At 38.0% G+C, this 14,588-nt stretch overlaps 1 protein-coding gene and 1 pseudogene across 2 annotated transcripts; one reads left to right on the forward strand and one right to left on the reverse strand.

Moving 5' to 3' along the window:
• Window positions 1–1,249: 1,249 nt before the first annotated feature.
• LOC139984355 (uncharacterized) lies at window positions 1,250–14,037 on the forward strand. 2 transcript variants are annotated; one of them, XM_071998228.1, is made up of 6 exons: window positions 1,250–1,545; window positions 4,622–4,827; window positions 6,420–6,479; window positions 7,890–7,991; window positions 9,009–9,190; window positions 13,085–14,037. In XM_071998228.1, the coding sequence occupies exons 2-5, from the start codon at window positions 4,627–4,629 to the stop codon at window positions 9,141–9,143; spliced, it is 498 nt and encodes a 165-aa protein (XP_071854329.1). In that variant the 5' UTR covers window positions 1,250–1,545; window positions 4,622–4,626; the 3' UTR covers window positions 9,144–9,190; window positions 13,085–14,037. The 2 variants fall into 2 exon arrangements, 1 of the variants encoding a protein (XP_071854329.1); XR_011799059.1 differs by lacking the exons at window positions 1,250–1,545; window positions 4,622–4,827; window positions 6,420–6,479; window positions 7,890–7,991; window positions 9,009–9,190 and adding an exon at window positions 9,480–11,092.
• On the reverse strand, window positions 6,102–6,178 carry LOC139957876 (U2 spliceosomal RNA; annotated as a pseudogene).
• Window positions 14,038–14,588: the final 551 nt, after the last annotated feature.

The following is a 14,588-nucleotide window of genomic DNA, read 5'->3' on the forward strand; positions in this document are numbered from 1 at the left end:
TGAAGTGAAGTTAGTATTAATGAGAATAGAGCGGTAAGTGATAGTTGTTGCCCTCACAACTCCTTGCTTCAATGAAGAAAGCGGGGTTGAAGCGTACTAAAGTCTATGTGCACAAATGGAGCATATTCTAGAGTGTCAAAGGGGTAAAAAAGCTTTTTCCTACATGAACCAAAGTGTAGTAGGCTACAGGAGCGCATGGAAAGTTTGTATTTGATACTGAAAAAGAAATTACGTTTTCATGATCACGAATTAACCTAAACGGCCATCTTGTATCTCAATCTATTAGTCATATTCCAAATTTGAGTTAAAATGTTGAATTGGAAGCCACCCGACGTAAAAATTGTAATCCACAAGCCCTTGCGGATTTCTCCCACTTTTGTGGTCGCTAATTTAAGCGTCGTAAATATAACTGCTGAAAGAAAGTCAGGGTAGGAAACTTTAAGCACGCCCTCTGTTTGCTATGTCTTACGTATTGCGTTTTAGTCAGCAGTAAAGGAAACACAAACCGAACTATCAATTTTCGTTAATCGCAGACTTCTCTGTGATGTAAAACTCCCTTAAGCATCTCCGATCTTGCACTGATTGGGAGACATCCTATACATTAAAAGTCGTGGTTGAAGGGATCTGTTAGTACTGTAAATATGTGACGTCATGTATATATATATATGTATATATATATATATATATATATATATATATATATATATATATGTATATGTATATGTATATATATATATATATATATATATATATATATATATATATATATATATATATATATATAATGATGGTATTTGTTTCAATATATCAACACTGTTAGCAGTTTATCTTGAAAACATCAAAAGAAAAAGTAAAGGTTACTAGCAGCTTTACCATTAATGATGAAAGGGTTTTGTGTCTCCTAACTGCGGAGGATGGGGTGAGGGGAGGAGGGGGGGGGGGGCTTTTTCATTACAGTTATCTCTATCACATAGACCATTAGTGATATCATACGGTATTGTCTCTCCTTTAAACGCCTATTATAGTGTAAGCACACTGATATCATGGTGTGAGAACGTTAGCAGATCGTTCAAAGCTGGGATATAAAGTAATATTTGATTTCACCCGGGAACATTTTGCAGGTATACCAGCTCATTTTACGCTGAAAGAGGATGTGAAATATGAACCTATTCACAAGAACGCATTCATAATAGATTCTAAATGCTAAATCATATCGTTGGTACAAAGTAAATGCTTTCCTTTTGACTTCCGGGTCTAACAAACTTAGGCTCGATACGTACATATAAGACTAACGTTGCGACTTAACGTGACCTTTCACTTTTAGGTCTTATACCATAATACAGCATTTTCTGTCCTTTCAATTATCGAAGCATACAACGGTACATTAGAAAAGATCAAAAGAAGGGGTTAGAGAAACCCGCTCCATATAGTACATTTAAATGGAAAAAAAAAAGCAAAGGATATAGATTGTGCGATATCAATTCCTATACAAAGCTGGACAGTTTAGACAACGAGTGCAGGGAACAAGTACTGGGATCGTATAAGGTATGTGTTCACATGTCTTTCTTTTCGCACTGTTAATTAAATTAAATCAAATCTTGTCGTATTATAGAAATATACACACATCATGTTTGAACGGTGATGATTGTCGTAAAATGCGAGAAGAAGAAGAAGAAGGTATAGTGTAGAGCCCTGGTATTCAAAGATGGGGTCGTGACCCTTGATATGGACTCTAAAATATTTTGGAAGATCGCCCCTCCCCCCCCCCCGAGAAAAACACGGAAGAGAAAGGATACCCAAATAGGGAGGGGAACTCCTATTCCCAGTAGACCCCCCCCCTACCTTAGACCCGGACAACATCCGTCGATGGAGGATCGCCACGATGATGATGAGAGGGGAAATAAACTGGGGTCACCAAGCAAAATAGTTTGAATACCACGGGTGTAGAGGAATGGAACTTGTTTGATAGAGGAACAGGGAAGCTAGAGATGTTTAGGGTTAGTCTAGATAGGAAAGTGAATGGGAAAGTGAATAGTATGAACTATGAAATGAACCTTCACGCAGTTTCAGAACTTTGACGACTGGTATGTAGAATAATAATCTTTTGGATAACTTTAGTTTATGAAGTGGTGGATAAGGAATGTTGTAGGACTGCATATGGGGAAACGAAGGAAAGGTCGGATGTGTGGGAGGTGGTAGGGTGGGGGGTGGGGGTCAGTGCGCTATATATATTTCATGATGCAATTTTCCTCCCCCCCTCCCCACTCGTTCTCGGTATTGATCTAAGTGTTAGACTTTGTATTCCAGTCACTTAAATCGTTCAGCACCAGATGTGTTTTCTTTTTTTCTTTATTAAGGGTCAATTTTTAGAGCTGTCATGTACAACCTGGACTCATCTTTAAAGACTACTACATATAACAACATTAATTTTGTACTTTAAGTCATCTTGTAAAAATATAGAATGAACTGGGTCATTGAGAGAAAATGTTTTGAGGGTGAAAGTAGATGCGTGTTGACATTTGAGCATGAATGACCATTGCGGGATTGGGGTGGGATGGGGTGGGATGGGATGGGATGGGATGGGATGGGATGGGATGGGATGGGGGTGGGAGGTGGGAAAATAAGGATTAGACAGAAGGACCTTTAAACATGAAATGCAATAGCTGCGACCTGCTCCCCAAGCTGGAAACATATCAAGCAGGTGTCTTAATAAACTTTAAAAAACAAATTGTAATCATCATAGTAAATGGAAAAGTAATCTTTCCGGGTAAAGTGACAAAGTCTTTCGTGGATTTAATTTGTCAGTTTGGAGAAAGTATCACAGTCAGTAATACATGAGAATCATCCTTCTAATTCCTTCAATTAATCAACTTAAACATGTAATTTCAAATCTCTCTCTCTGGTAATCAATAAACAACAATATTATCAAGATACCTCTATTGCTAAGAAACCATTTGTTCAAGCAACATTTTATCTCTAAGTGGTTTTCTTTCGAAACCAATATAACTGAGCATTAATTTCATGTTTAAAGGCACTTTTGTCCACTCCCTATTGGAAATGTAGGGGGTGGTGCAGAAAGGCAGACAAATTATTCTATTTCATTAAAACAAATGTGTAAAAAAATAATCAGAATGTTCATAACTTTTCTTTCATTCTCCAAGATTGGACTTAATTGTTATCAAGTATATGGAATGCATTGTTATTGGGTTATTGTACCAATAGGTATGGAACATTTAGCCAAAAAAAGCGAAAATGAGGGGTTTCAGACAGCTACCGTACATATGGAAGGCGTCCCTTTCTTTTCGAAGCAGTGTTTGCATATTGGACCTACATCTCCCTGTTTGTATAGCAGACTGTGTCGTAGGGAGTGGGGTCGGGGTGGGATAAGCCTGATCAAGCCGAAGGTGCAATGCAGACCAGCAACTTATTCTGCATGGAAGCATAAAACTTAAGCAATAACCAGCCATACGAAAGGGAAGGGAAGGTTAGGGTGGGAGGAGGGAAGTAGGAGGGGGGAGGAGGGATGGGGAGGGATGGGGGGGGGGGCTTTCCCAGCCATTGTTGGTTCAATTGTGGATAAGGTATACTACATATAGGGAAGAGGATTCGAGGTTTAAAAGGGTCGGATATGGTGATTAATCAGTTATCTTTTACATTACAGCTCTTGATATGCCCCCTTTGTGGTTGAAATATTGATGTTTCTAAATGTGTGTGTGTGTGAGTACGTGAAATATAAAACTTACAATACTATTGTATAGAATTTACGTGAATACCCTTCACTTAAGGTAAAAAAAAAATGCCAATAGCACTTCTCAACCGTGGTCGAGGCATAACCTTGTGGCTATTAAAAATATATAGGCCTATATCGATAATAAATAAAATGCTGGTTCCCATTTACTGAGTTAAAGATAAAGGATCGTTCTATTTTACTTTGCTGTGAGTTATAGCCGGCGTTGACCGTATATGACCAAGCCCATGTATGAATATATACAGCTCCGTATATACCCACCAGGCACACTACACATCACAATGGTGTTCGCTTGCTCTGCGTCTGTATCAATAACGCTGACGTTATCATAGTTACAAGTCGCATCTTTAGGTGCCGATGGTTTATTCACATCACGTCATTAGTCGATGCCACTCATGTTACTGTTGAGAGTAAAATATATTTAAAGCAATTATGTCTGCCAAACTCACAACAAACAATCGGCCCTCCCAATTCCCTGTACCTTCACTTCCTTCCCATCCCCTTCCTCCTACTCCGACGTCTTCATTTCCCTCCAGTTCCCTACTCTTCCCCTCCTCTTTCCCTTCCCCTACCCCGTCTCCTACCAATCTCCTCTCCTCCCTCTCACATTCCCTTCCCTTCCTTCCTCTCCTACCCTACCTTCCCCTCCCAAAAACTCCCCTCCCTCCCCTTTCAACCAAAAATACCCACTATAACTCTTGTTGTTATAATTTCGATCAAATTTTCACAACCTCCAAAAACACAACTGCAGACAAGATGGTTGAAACATTGTACGTTCGGACACTTGCTTTCAATAATAATGGTCTTTATGAGTACGGGAGGTAGATATATATGTTATATAACTGATAAAATTACACTTTTTTTCACGATAAGATCTAATGGAGACCCCATTCGACTACGACGAAGGAGTTGGAGCGATAAGGGGCTCCAAACGATTTGTAGTAACAGGGTTCCTGCAGATTTGCCTAGGGGTTGTCTCTTTAACAGCGGGACTCGTCTCTGGGCTGCTAAACTGGCATCCGAATTATCAAGGAATCGAACTCTTCGATCGTCTGTTTGTCGGTGTTTGGGCAGGTTTGGTAAGTTTACCCAGTATAAACTGCATGGCGTACCCAGTGGGCTGTGAGTGGTGTTTGGTCTCCGGTCACACCCCTGGCTTATCTGTATTCAACTAATTCCATAATGAGATAGTTAATTAACTATCTCATTTTGAAAATCTGAAAAATATTTCACGCAGTCAGATTTTCTGTGTCCTTTTTGCAATTGTGCGTTGACCAAGTTGTCTTGATTTGAACAATATAATAAGGTCAATCTAGGCTACCGTTGTATTAGAAATGTTGTACAGTTCAGTGCGACGAGATTGTAACAATGTCAGAGGGAAGCATTAATTGTTCTCTCTTTATCTTTCATTATTTTGTTTTGAGAAAATAAGTTGCAGGGTCTCTTGTATAGTTTGGTTAACTGCAATCTTGTTTTGAATAATTCTGCTACAGGTGTAGCAGAGTAAACCATTTTCTTTTATCCTGTATTTATATTAAATGTTAGGGTGCCATGTCAAGGGGCTAAAGGAGGTGCCATATCATAGTTAATTGAAGTTCAGTAAGAGATCTCTGCAGATTGACTCTGATCTAATTTCCGCATTGATATAGCTCCACCTTAATTCCGCATTTGTACAGTATGGTGGCTTTTGCACACGAGTCCGCATATTAAGTATCAACAGCGCCATCTATTATCAATTAAAGCACCTCTGATGCACTTGATAGGGAAAAGGGCACTATGGTCAATGTTTGGAGGATAACATATTTAGAAATACCCAACTTTAAATAGAATAATCGCTAGAGGTTGTAACATATATCACATGAAAGTTGAAAGTTCTCCAATTCTTCTAACATTGATTTGTTAGTGATGATATAACTCGTATTTTCCCTGGCCAACAGCCTGCCTTTAATATGCGAGCCTTACAAATTATTACCAAAATTCTGAACGATCTGGTCTTCATTTGAGGAGGTAAATCGAGGACTATTCGTCTTTAAAATACTATCCTTAAAAATGACTCCCTTCGCCTTCACCGTCGTTCACCGCCACAAGCCCCTTCAACACCGTGCACACATTCAAACTTATAGGACTCCAGTGTTTTTCTTTTGTTCAAAACTACGCACTCTTACGGTACCTTACCAAACCCCCTAACAATAAAATTCTTCTTAGGACGTGGTGATTTTTTGCAAACGATGTCTGCAGAGGACTTTGAATACTATTTTAAAAAAAAGTCGCCCAGGAAAGAACCTGGGCACGAAAACCAAACTACCGAACGACTGATCCGCCCTTGCATCGGGACTGTGACTGTGTGATCATCGTCGGGTGTGCATCACCATTCCCCTCGAAAGGGAACAGGTACTACACATGATCTTAGCCAAAAGGCCGAGAAGCGAGGACTTTGAATTGCTTTGTTCAAGTCCTCGGTCTGAATGCAAAACAAGTACACCTTTTTACCAGCTTATTATTTGTTGTTAAGATTGAGACTGAAATATATAAAAAGCAAACGGACACTCTTGTCAATTATCGACGTGCCCTCTTCTCGAACGATTTGTAAATAGATATTTTACCAATTCTTATATCATGGAAATGTGTGAACGTCTTTCCAAAAATGCTACCACTTCCTCTTTTTCCTCAGTTTTTTATCGTCACTGGAGGAGTAGGTGTTCTCCGTTTTAGAAAACCGAGAGGTGTTCCGGTGAGTTGTGTATTTACCATTCGCTGATAGAGTGTATTTACCATTCGTTGATAGGATGGGGAAGGGGAAGGGGAAGGGGAAGGGGAAGGGGAAGGAGCAGGGGAATGCCAAATATTCTAATCCACTTCCCCTGAGAATTCTGCTGCGTCCTTTTGATTATCTGGATATAATTATTATAACATTGTTAACAAAGCTAATTGTGAAAATTTGTGAAATTAACTTATGAAATTCCTCGCATTGCGTTAATAATAAACCAAGTTTCATAAACCAGTTACGAACAGAATAGCACGTGTCTCCAAGGGTATGTAAAGAAATTCTCACCAACCAGGATCTCATACTTAGTCAAACGACCTGTGACGTCAACTATTAACCATGCAGAAAATATGACGTCATCATGTGTGCATATGCCAATTGTAATATAGTCACGCGAGCTCCCAGTCCAGTACCCTGGATGAAAAACGATGACCAAAAGTTCTCTAGCGAGGAATATGTGGACCTTCGATAATGGGAAGGGCCTTGCGCACCCAACCGTCATAGCCCGTTACATATACGGTCTTGGCCTTGGTGACTCATTCCTTCCCCAGATAGGGTCACAACCACAACTTTTGTCCAGGGTGGGGGGGGGGTAAGTTGTTATGTATCACCGCGGAGGGGTGGCACCTCCCTATTCGATAATTTTTGGAAGATGAAAGTCCTATAGTTTGAAACGATGTTGAAGAATTTTCGACTATTAAGGTTGTATCGCACATACATATTGCATATGTATGCACTGTACGCAAGAAGTGCTTGCAAAGTCATGTCTGCCAGTGATCGGGGGAGATGAGTCTCCTGATTTTATTCGAGGGGGAGGAGGGTGGGTCAGGGGGGGGGGGCGTTAGAGGTACATTGTGGTAGCGCTTCTGTCCCTATATACGGTTAAATAGTGTTATATGATATGTGAAAGGTCATTGGAGATAGACTTTGGGCTAAACTTGAGAGATGTTAGCATCTTTATGTTTCTCCGTTCAAGTTCAAGTTCCTCTTTCTGTATCTTGGAAGAACTTTGAAACTTTGAAACGACGAAGGATTCGGTTACAGAGAACTTCCTTCTTACGAACTTAGTTTTTGATCTGTTTACCTTGCTTGTATATTGTATTGAGAACAGAACAAATTGAACCGGTTCTGAAACGGAGTAATATGAGATAACACTAACAATGTAAACAAACCAAGTTTGTATGCCTTACGCGTTATTACTATGGGTCTATACTGTACCACTTAAAGTGCCACGTTAAAAATTCTACAATGCTATCATTAACAACCCATTACAATGCAGCCCTCCAATTTTAGCATACAGAAACAAGTTTAAAAAACTTTATCTTAGCGAAGGTTATCCATATTGTTCTGTAATTCCGGTGTTTTCTTCCTCGACAGCTTACATACCTTGTATTATCAATTCTTGCGGCTATTTTACCCTTTCTCGGAATATTGGTCACTGCATTGTCCTTACTTCTGTCCACTCTTGGACCAATGACGGTGAGTTTAATAAGTCATATGTCTGAAAATGGGTGTATTGCCTGCATAGCATCTACGGTGTTAGCATCGGTGGTGTAGCCTCGTTCTTTGCCTGACAACTGAAAGGGAGTAGGAAAGCTGGATGGGTGGGGAAGCACAACCACCAAAGCTGAGAATTGGTGAACCATGGCATATCTCTACTTTTTTTGTGGACTTGACTTTGGTAAATGAGAGTTAGAGTAAAGGACAATAAAACGGTTTAATCAGTTAAAACTTTATTATAGATTGAGGGTTTTTGTGAATGACTGTTTGCGCAGAGATACGAAGTCTGGAGGGAGGGGGAGGGGGTGGGGTTAGAGAAAACAGGATGGGGGACGGAGGGGAAACGGGGAAGGGAAAAGACACGAACATGAAATATGCGTATTGCGTTTGGAAGAATGTTTCGTTTTATTGACTGAACTATTTGTTTGTAACTTCCTACTTGTTAAAATCTGTCTAGTCATGTCCCCTAATTCCCTTTCACAAGGACGTAAAAGGGCGGGTTGCATTTAATTTATGCAGTTATTCGCTGCAAAGATCCTTTTCTTTAAATCTTTGTCACTGGCAATTTAGGTTTTTCATTCTAAGCACACAACAAAAAAAATCCAAGCATTTATCCAATAATTGTGAAAAAATTGCGACCTCCTTACACAAGTCATCATGTGATCCCGTATTCTAAAATAGAAGTTTCAACGTTCACTTGCAACTAATTATAAATAGAATTACATTAGCCTGAGATAATCAATACATGCTTTAAGGGAAATAGGGCCTACTCTACATCCAAACGTCAACGTTTTGCTTGAATTTGAAAATCATAAATTATTATATTGAAATATGTAATTGGCATATATCATGAATAGGTTCCGTGTATTCTAAAGTCGAAACGTGAACGTTCGCTTACAATTTATAAATTGTACTACACTATAAATTGTGGTTGTTTATATTTGTTTAATCGCTTTTTATAACTATATTAATATCGTTTCTCATTTTCATTCGCAGGATACGTCACTTCGAAATGTCAATTTGATTGTTAATATTTCGTTGATCCTAATTTTCTTATTGGAGTTCATAATATCACTGGTTGCCTCCATTTTCGCTTGTAGTTCAATCGCCACAAGAACACGTGGTTTGTAGGGAAAACTTCAGCTGCATGAATGATTACAGACCAAATACGGTAAAAGGTATATATGTGTGCTTTTAATGGATTTCAAATATAAGGGTAATTTCGTTTGTTTTCAATACAAGAAAAGTAGTAAGCCGAAACTTAAGAGGTGTCCGAAATCCACTCCATTCAGCTTATTCAACAGTGATAATTCAGCTGACACGAAACCTCGTTTAGATTACAATTATTTAAGATGTAAGGAATAACATCTATAAACCACAAATTGTATTTGACAGGAATGGAAGTAAAGTTGATTCTGATCCGTCTATGTGTCATGATGCTTGGTTTGACCTGCAAGGTGGGGGGGATGTATTTATTGGGAGGGGGTGGGTGGGGTGGGTGGGTGGACGAATAAGCTGCTATACACTAGAGTTAAATGCGATACGGTCTAGTAGTCAAATATGTCCCATGTGAAATGTGTCCCAGCCGGATCAAACATATTTAATTTGTTTTGTTCTGACACGTCACAGAAAGAATTGGAATTTGGTGACAGATGTCATAAGACACGTTTCTCTTTAACTACCAAATGAAAAGTAAACACGCTCTTTGTATGCGATCCTTAAGATGTGATCCCCGAACGGGTATAGGTTTCATTGAATCGCGGATCTAGTGTAAAGTCTGTAGCAATATCTTTTAGAACGTTGTAATTAATTAATATTACCGTGGTTCCAATAATTGTTTACAAATGCATTGAACGCTATCTAGAGCTCATGCAACGAATCCTAAGATAACGGATGTAATGTCCAGTTTTGTTTGTCGGGAATTTCCCCTTATCGTGTAATCCCGTAACTATTTAAATAGATTTCAAACAGTATAAAGTACCACTGGGTGTAATTATATTGCCTCTAGGCGTACATGGGGTGACATCTGTACACATAAATACGTGACTCTAAAAGAATTGAAGAGAAAAGGCTAACAACTGTGCAGTATCATTGTAAAGGTATATAAACGTAATATAAGCTGAGCCACTCTTGAATGAGTTTGTTGTCGCGCATTTTAAGAGAATGAGGAACGAAGGTTGACGGTAAATGGTGGTCCATTTTGCACTCTCATCAACCTCCCTCCACACCGACCTCCTTTAGAAATATAACATGCCACAAAATACATGCTGAATAAATTTCAGACTTAAGTTTCAAACAACTTTTCTCCAGATATCAAATGTTAAAGAATGGGAAATGAGGATGGCTTATAGAGAGAAGTCACTGTTGGCCCTTGATTTAACATTCATGTTAAAGTTTCTAAATTGGTGACCCTTAGTTGACCTTTCAAGCATATTTATGGGCAATACTGTTGAGTTTTGTTTTGTTAGGAGGATTATCAAAGCAATTTACGTGAACAGAAAATAAATGTTCGAAGAGGAAAATATTATCTCTTCTGCCATTAGACGAAAGAACAACTATATCATATTGGTCGCCTATCATACTGCTATCAATTATGGCATACTAACACGCTATATAATGTCATTTTCAGTATAATGTGAGTGTATCATTGTTATTATCCAGCTCTATATAAATAAACCCTCCAAATCCATCTCCTATGTATTAATTATTGTCATTTCTTCGAAAGTCCAAGGTCCGACTGGTTGTGTTATCTAAGATCAGTTGTACTTCAAACAAGGAAACAATGTTGGGATACATGTCTAGTTAAGGTAAGGTAAGGTAAGGTGTGTAGAGTCAATCATGAAACCTATATTATACACAGGAGTCGATAAACACGCATTTTAACATATACCACCTATGCGTCGTAGAATACCCCTGAAAGCGTTATCGTTCAACGTTATACTGAGGTTATAAAAACATATATGGATGAAAATCATTGCTTTGTCAATGTGATTGATTACCAAGAAGAAGAAGAAGAAGAAGAAAGCGAGTAAAGCAACTTGAGATTTTTAAAGTGCGATATATAGATATCATAACAGAAGGTAAGTACGGTGTAATTTGTCCTAGAATGAAATGAAAGAAGTTAATCTTCAGTCGGCATACTGACCGTTTCCACCAGTCTCAATATGAGAGAGTATTGTGACTTTACCGGCATTAGAACCGTAACGTAACGTACTCCTCTCCTTAAATTCTTCTTTTAGGCGAATTTAATTTCAGGATATTTTAAATTATATTTTGTCACCGATTTTCTCCAACCTACCAAATACTATTAAGATTGTAATTTAGTAAAGTAGTACACACTTCTATAAATTCATTTTTTAAGAAGGTGAACATTACTTAGAGAGAGAAGTATAATGTTTCCATGTTTATGTATACCAACTTTGTTGTGCAGAAGCTATTTTAATATTGGTATATAGGCTCTGCATAACCTAAAAACATATACATAAAAAAGTGAGAATTTTTCACAAGTTCCAAATTTTGCTACGTTATTTGAAACTGGCTAATGAATATCATGTAATGAAATATCATTAAGATTTATTATACAGTAAATGTAATAAAATGGTGACATCTTCGGTACACATTACCAAAATCAGTAAAAGATGCTGTGTTCATCCATGTTTAACCAAACCTAACGAAATTGTGCCCTACAACTTTGCGAGAACCCCATGCATAATCTAGTTACAGGAATTGTGAGTGAAAAATCAATGTCGGCCAACAGATGGGGCAAGAGGGAGGGGGGGGGGAGGTAGACTTATTTTCCTTTCGGGTATAAGACCAGCTCTAGGGCAGCCCACGTTCAATTGTGTTTCTCTATAATTGTGTTGCTCTATAATTGTCTTGCTCTATGATATTCTTTTAACACCGAATATGGTATATGCCAAGCTATTGTATAGAATCAGAAGAGTTGGATGCATGCCCCCCCCCCCCCTCAAAAAAATCTGCATAACAGATAAGGTATATATTAAATTGTGTAATACCGAATTGATTATCCATTCATTGACCCCTGTATCGATAAATCGTATAAGTTCCAATATATTAAAGGAGATACAAACCCAAACTTCATTATTGATCTATGTAATAGAGAAAACTGTTATTAACAACGTCACAAAGACAGGTAAGACAACTATTTCTCCATTTGGGAGATATCACAGATTTAATATTTCTTCACATGCAATGCGAAGACTTGATCAAGTATGACATCTTAGAGCCACGTGTGCTTCAATTGTTTTTATGTTTTACTTTATTTTTGTTTATTTTTTATAATGAAGATGGGTTTTTGCAAATGCTGAATCTATGATATTGAAACTGATCACATGACTTACGATGGCGATTGTTTTAGGGTCAAAACAGTTAACATTCTACCTTTAAAAAAAAAGAAAATAAATAAAAACAGAGGGTAAAATGTGTCAGATCCTGGGCAGCACTATCACATCACAGATTTACAAAATGACAGCTCACAGACACGTCTATTAAACTAGGCTATAGCTCACGAAACAGAACAAGACTTTTCTTAGCTGTTTCGTGGAGTTCATAAAGATCCCTGTCGTATATATACAGATGATGGTTTGGTTTGTGTGCCCCTTTAACTCAGAATATGTTTATGATTTTTTTTGACACTGTTGGTACGGTCCCCTTATCTACCAACTACGAGAAAATAACTATGGTCGCCAACTTAGCAAGCAAGCAAATAGGTTTCACAATAAGATGAACTAACATTTTGTATAGCACCTAGGACGTTAAAATTATGACTGCTATACTCCTAATCAAAGATATGTTACAACTTCGAATGCACTTGATAAGCGACTTGTTGCTCAAAGTGAAGCCGTACTGTTTTGTTTTGCATTGCCGCATTAGGAATATTTTTTATGCATAACATATAAGGTACATCCAAATATATTGTGATATATATTCCAGTATGCTTCTCCATTCATTATTATAGTTCCCTGCCATGAAATGTAAACTAATTTCTTGGCCTAAACTGTGTCTGCGTCAAACTTGGCTAGTTGTGTATACTTTTTGTCTACATTTTGCAGGTTAACTCATAATTTAGTGGTACCGGGAGGTATATATTCCGACGGTCGAGCTCGGTCAACAATGGCGATCTCTCTTTGGGGGCTCTGTCTGATTGGTTTCGTAATGACGGTGGTGTTTGTGGTACTCTTCGGCTTCGGTACTACAGATATGTGTGGGCTAACGGCTAAATTCTTCCCAGAGAAGGATTATTCCAAGGATACACGAATGATGAGACGCAGTAATCTTGGTAGCAACGTAGTCTAAAATTATTGTTCAAATACTTAAAAATTTTACAGCGAAATTGGTAATAATAAAAACAAAAACCTGTACAGAATGTAGAATTTTTTATCTGTTGGTTTTATATTCTTTGTAACCCATTTTGTGATTGGCTAACGTTGCTTTGGATGGCAGTCTTACAGATTACACTTGTGACGTGATTCGCTGGCAAATCAACTCTTCAGATATCTTAGTTTCTGTAATTCTTTGTCAGTTTTCAGTTATTTTAATGAGAACATTTAAAAGTTGAATTTGCGTTTTAATAGAATCTTTTGAAGATAACCGATCATAACGTATATGATAAATATAATAGAAAAGGGTGGAAGCATATATTTAAACGTTAATTTCCCATTGTAGAGGATGTTGGGGGCGTGACTCGTTGATGCGCGAAGGAGGAGGAGGTGAAGTTGGGAGGGAGGAGAAACTAGTTAGGAAGGTGATACTTGGTGCTCATACTTCCTTTTTGGATCCCACTCCTCACTGGTGCATGTAAAGTATAATAGCTCAAACATGAAAATGTTATTATACAACTGTTATTCTTTCCTAAATTAGTACATTAGAAAACGTGTTTGAGACCTTCGTGTTGTATTAATTACATGGCAAACACGAATGTTCTAAATGTCGTAGTATGTATGTAAATGTCTGTGATACGTGAAGCTAGAATGAACTTTTGTGACATAACCCCTCCTCCCTCCCTCCCTTTAAAAAACAAATCAATATGGTATGCAATATTGTATGTTGATAAATATACTTCATCTAAAAAATAATAAGAAAGATTTTTAGTTGGACATTGATAGTTTAGCGGCTGGACTATAGGCTCATCAGCAGAGTGCAATGGCAAATGCTCAGCCAAGTTTGCAAGTGCTATTAAAAAGTTTTACATCTCTTTTATTTCTGATTATATTTCTTAAGGTGAAATTAAGTCGTTTCTTCCATAATATGTCGATATGAGCAACTGCTCACAGCTTTAAAATATATCATAACACGCACCTGAAAATATCGTCTCCATGAAAGAAAATAATACTAATAATGGAAAGTAAAGAGAAAAGAAACAATACAAAATAAAGCACATGTGATTATTATGTGCGACTCTCTCACACAGATTAATGAAGACATCTGAGCTTCCTCGTCTGACGATGGGAGTGGTATGAGGGTTGGGGGAGGGGGTTAGAGGGGGCGGGGAGGTCTTCAGCATAGCCATCATCCCATCTCATATAAGTTGATGATTGGGGTTGTGTTTGCGTCTTT

This window comes from Apostichopus japonicus, chromosome 17 (genome assembly GCF_037975245.1).
Source record: "Apostichopus japonicus isolate 1M-3 chromosome 17, ASM3797524v1, whole genome shotgun sequence".
NCBI lineage: Eukaryota > Metazoa > Echinodermata > Holothuroidea > Aspidochirotida > Stichopodidae > Apostichopus > Apostichopus japonicus.

What these genes read in the sequence shown, in the direction of transcription:
- LOC139984355 (XM_071998228.1), top strand. Translation starts at nt 4,627, where the DNA reads ATGGAGACCCCATTCGACTACGACGAAGGAGTTGGAGCGATAAGGGGC. An exon ending in TCGGTGTTTGGGCAGGTTTG is followed by an intron (nt 4,828 to 6,419) that starts GTAAGTTTACCC and finishes CTTTTTCCTCAG; the next exon opens with TTTTTTATCGTCACTGGAGG. An exon ending in CCACTCTTGGACCAATGACG is followed by an intron (nt 7,992 to 9,008) that starts GTGAGTTTAATA and finishes TTTCATTCGCAG; the next exon opens with GATACGTCACTTCGAAATGT.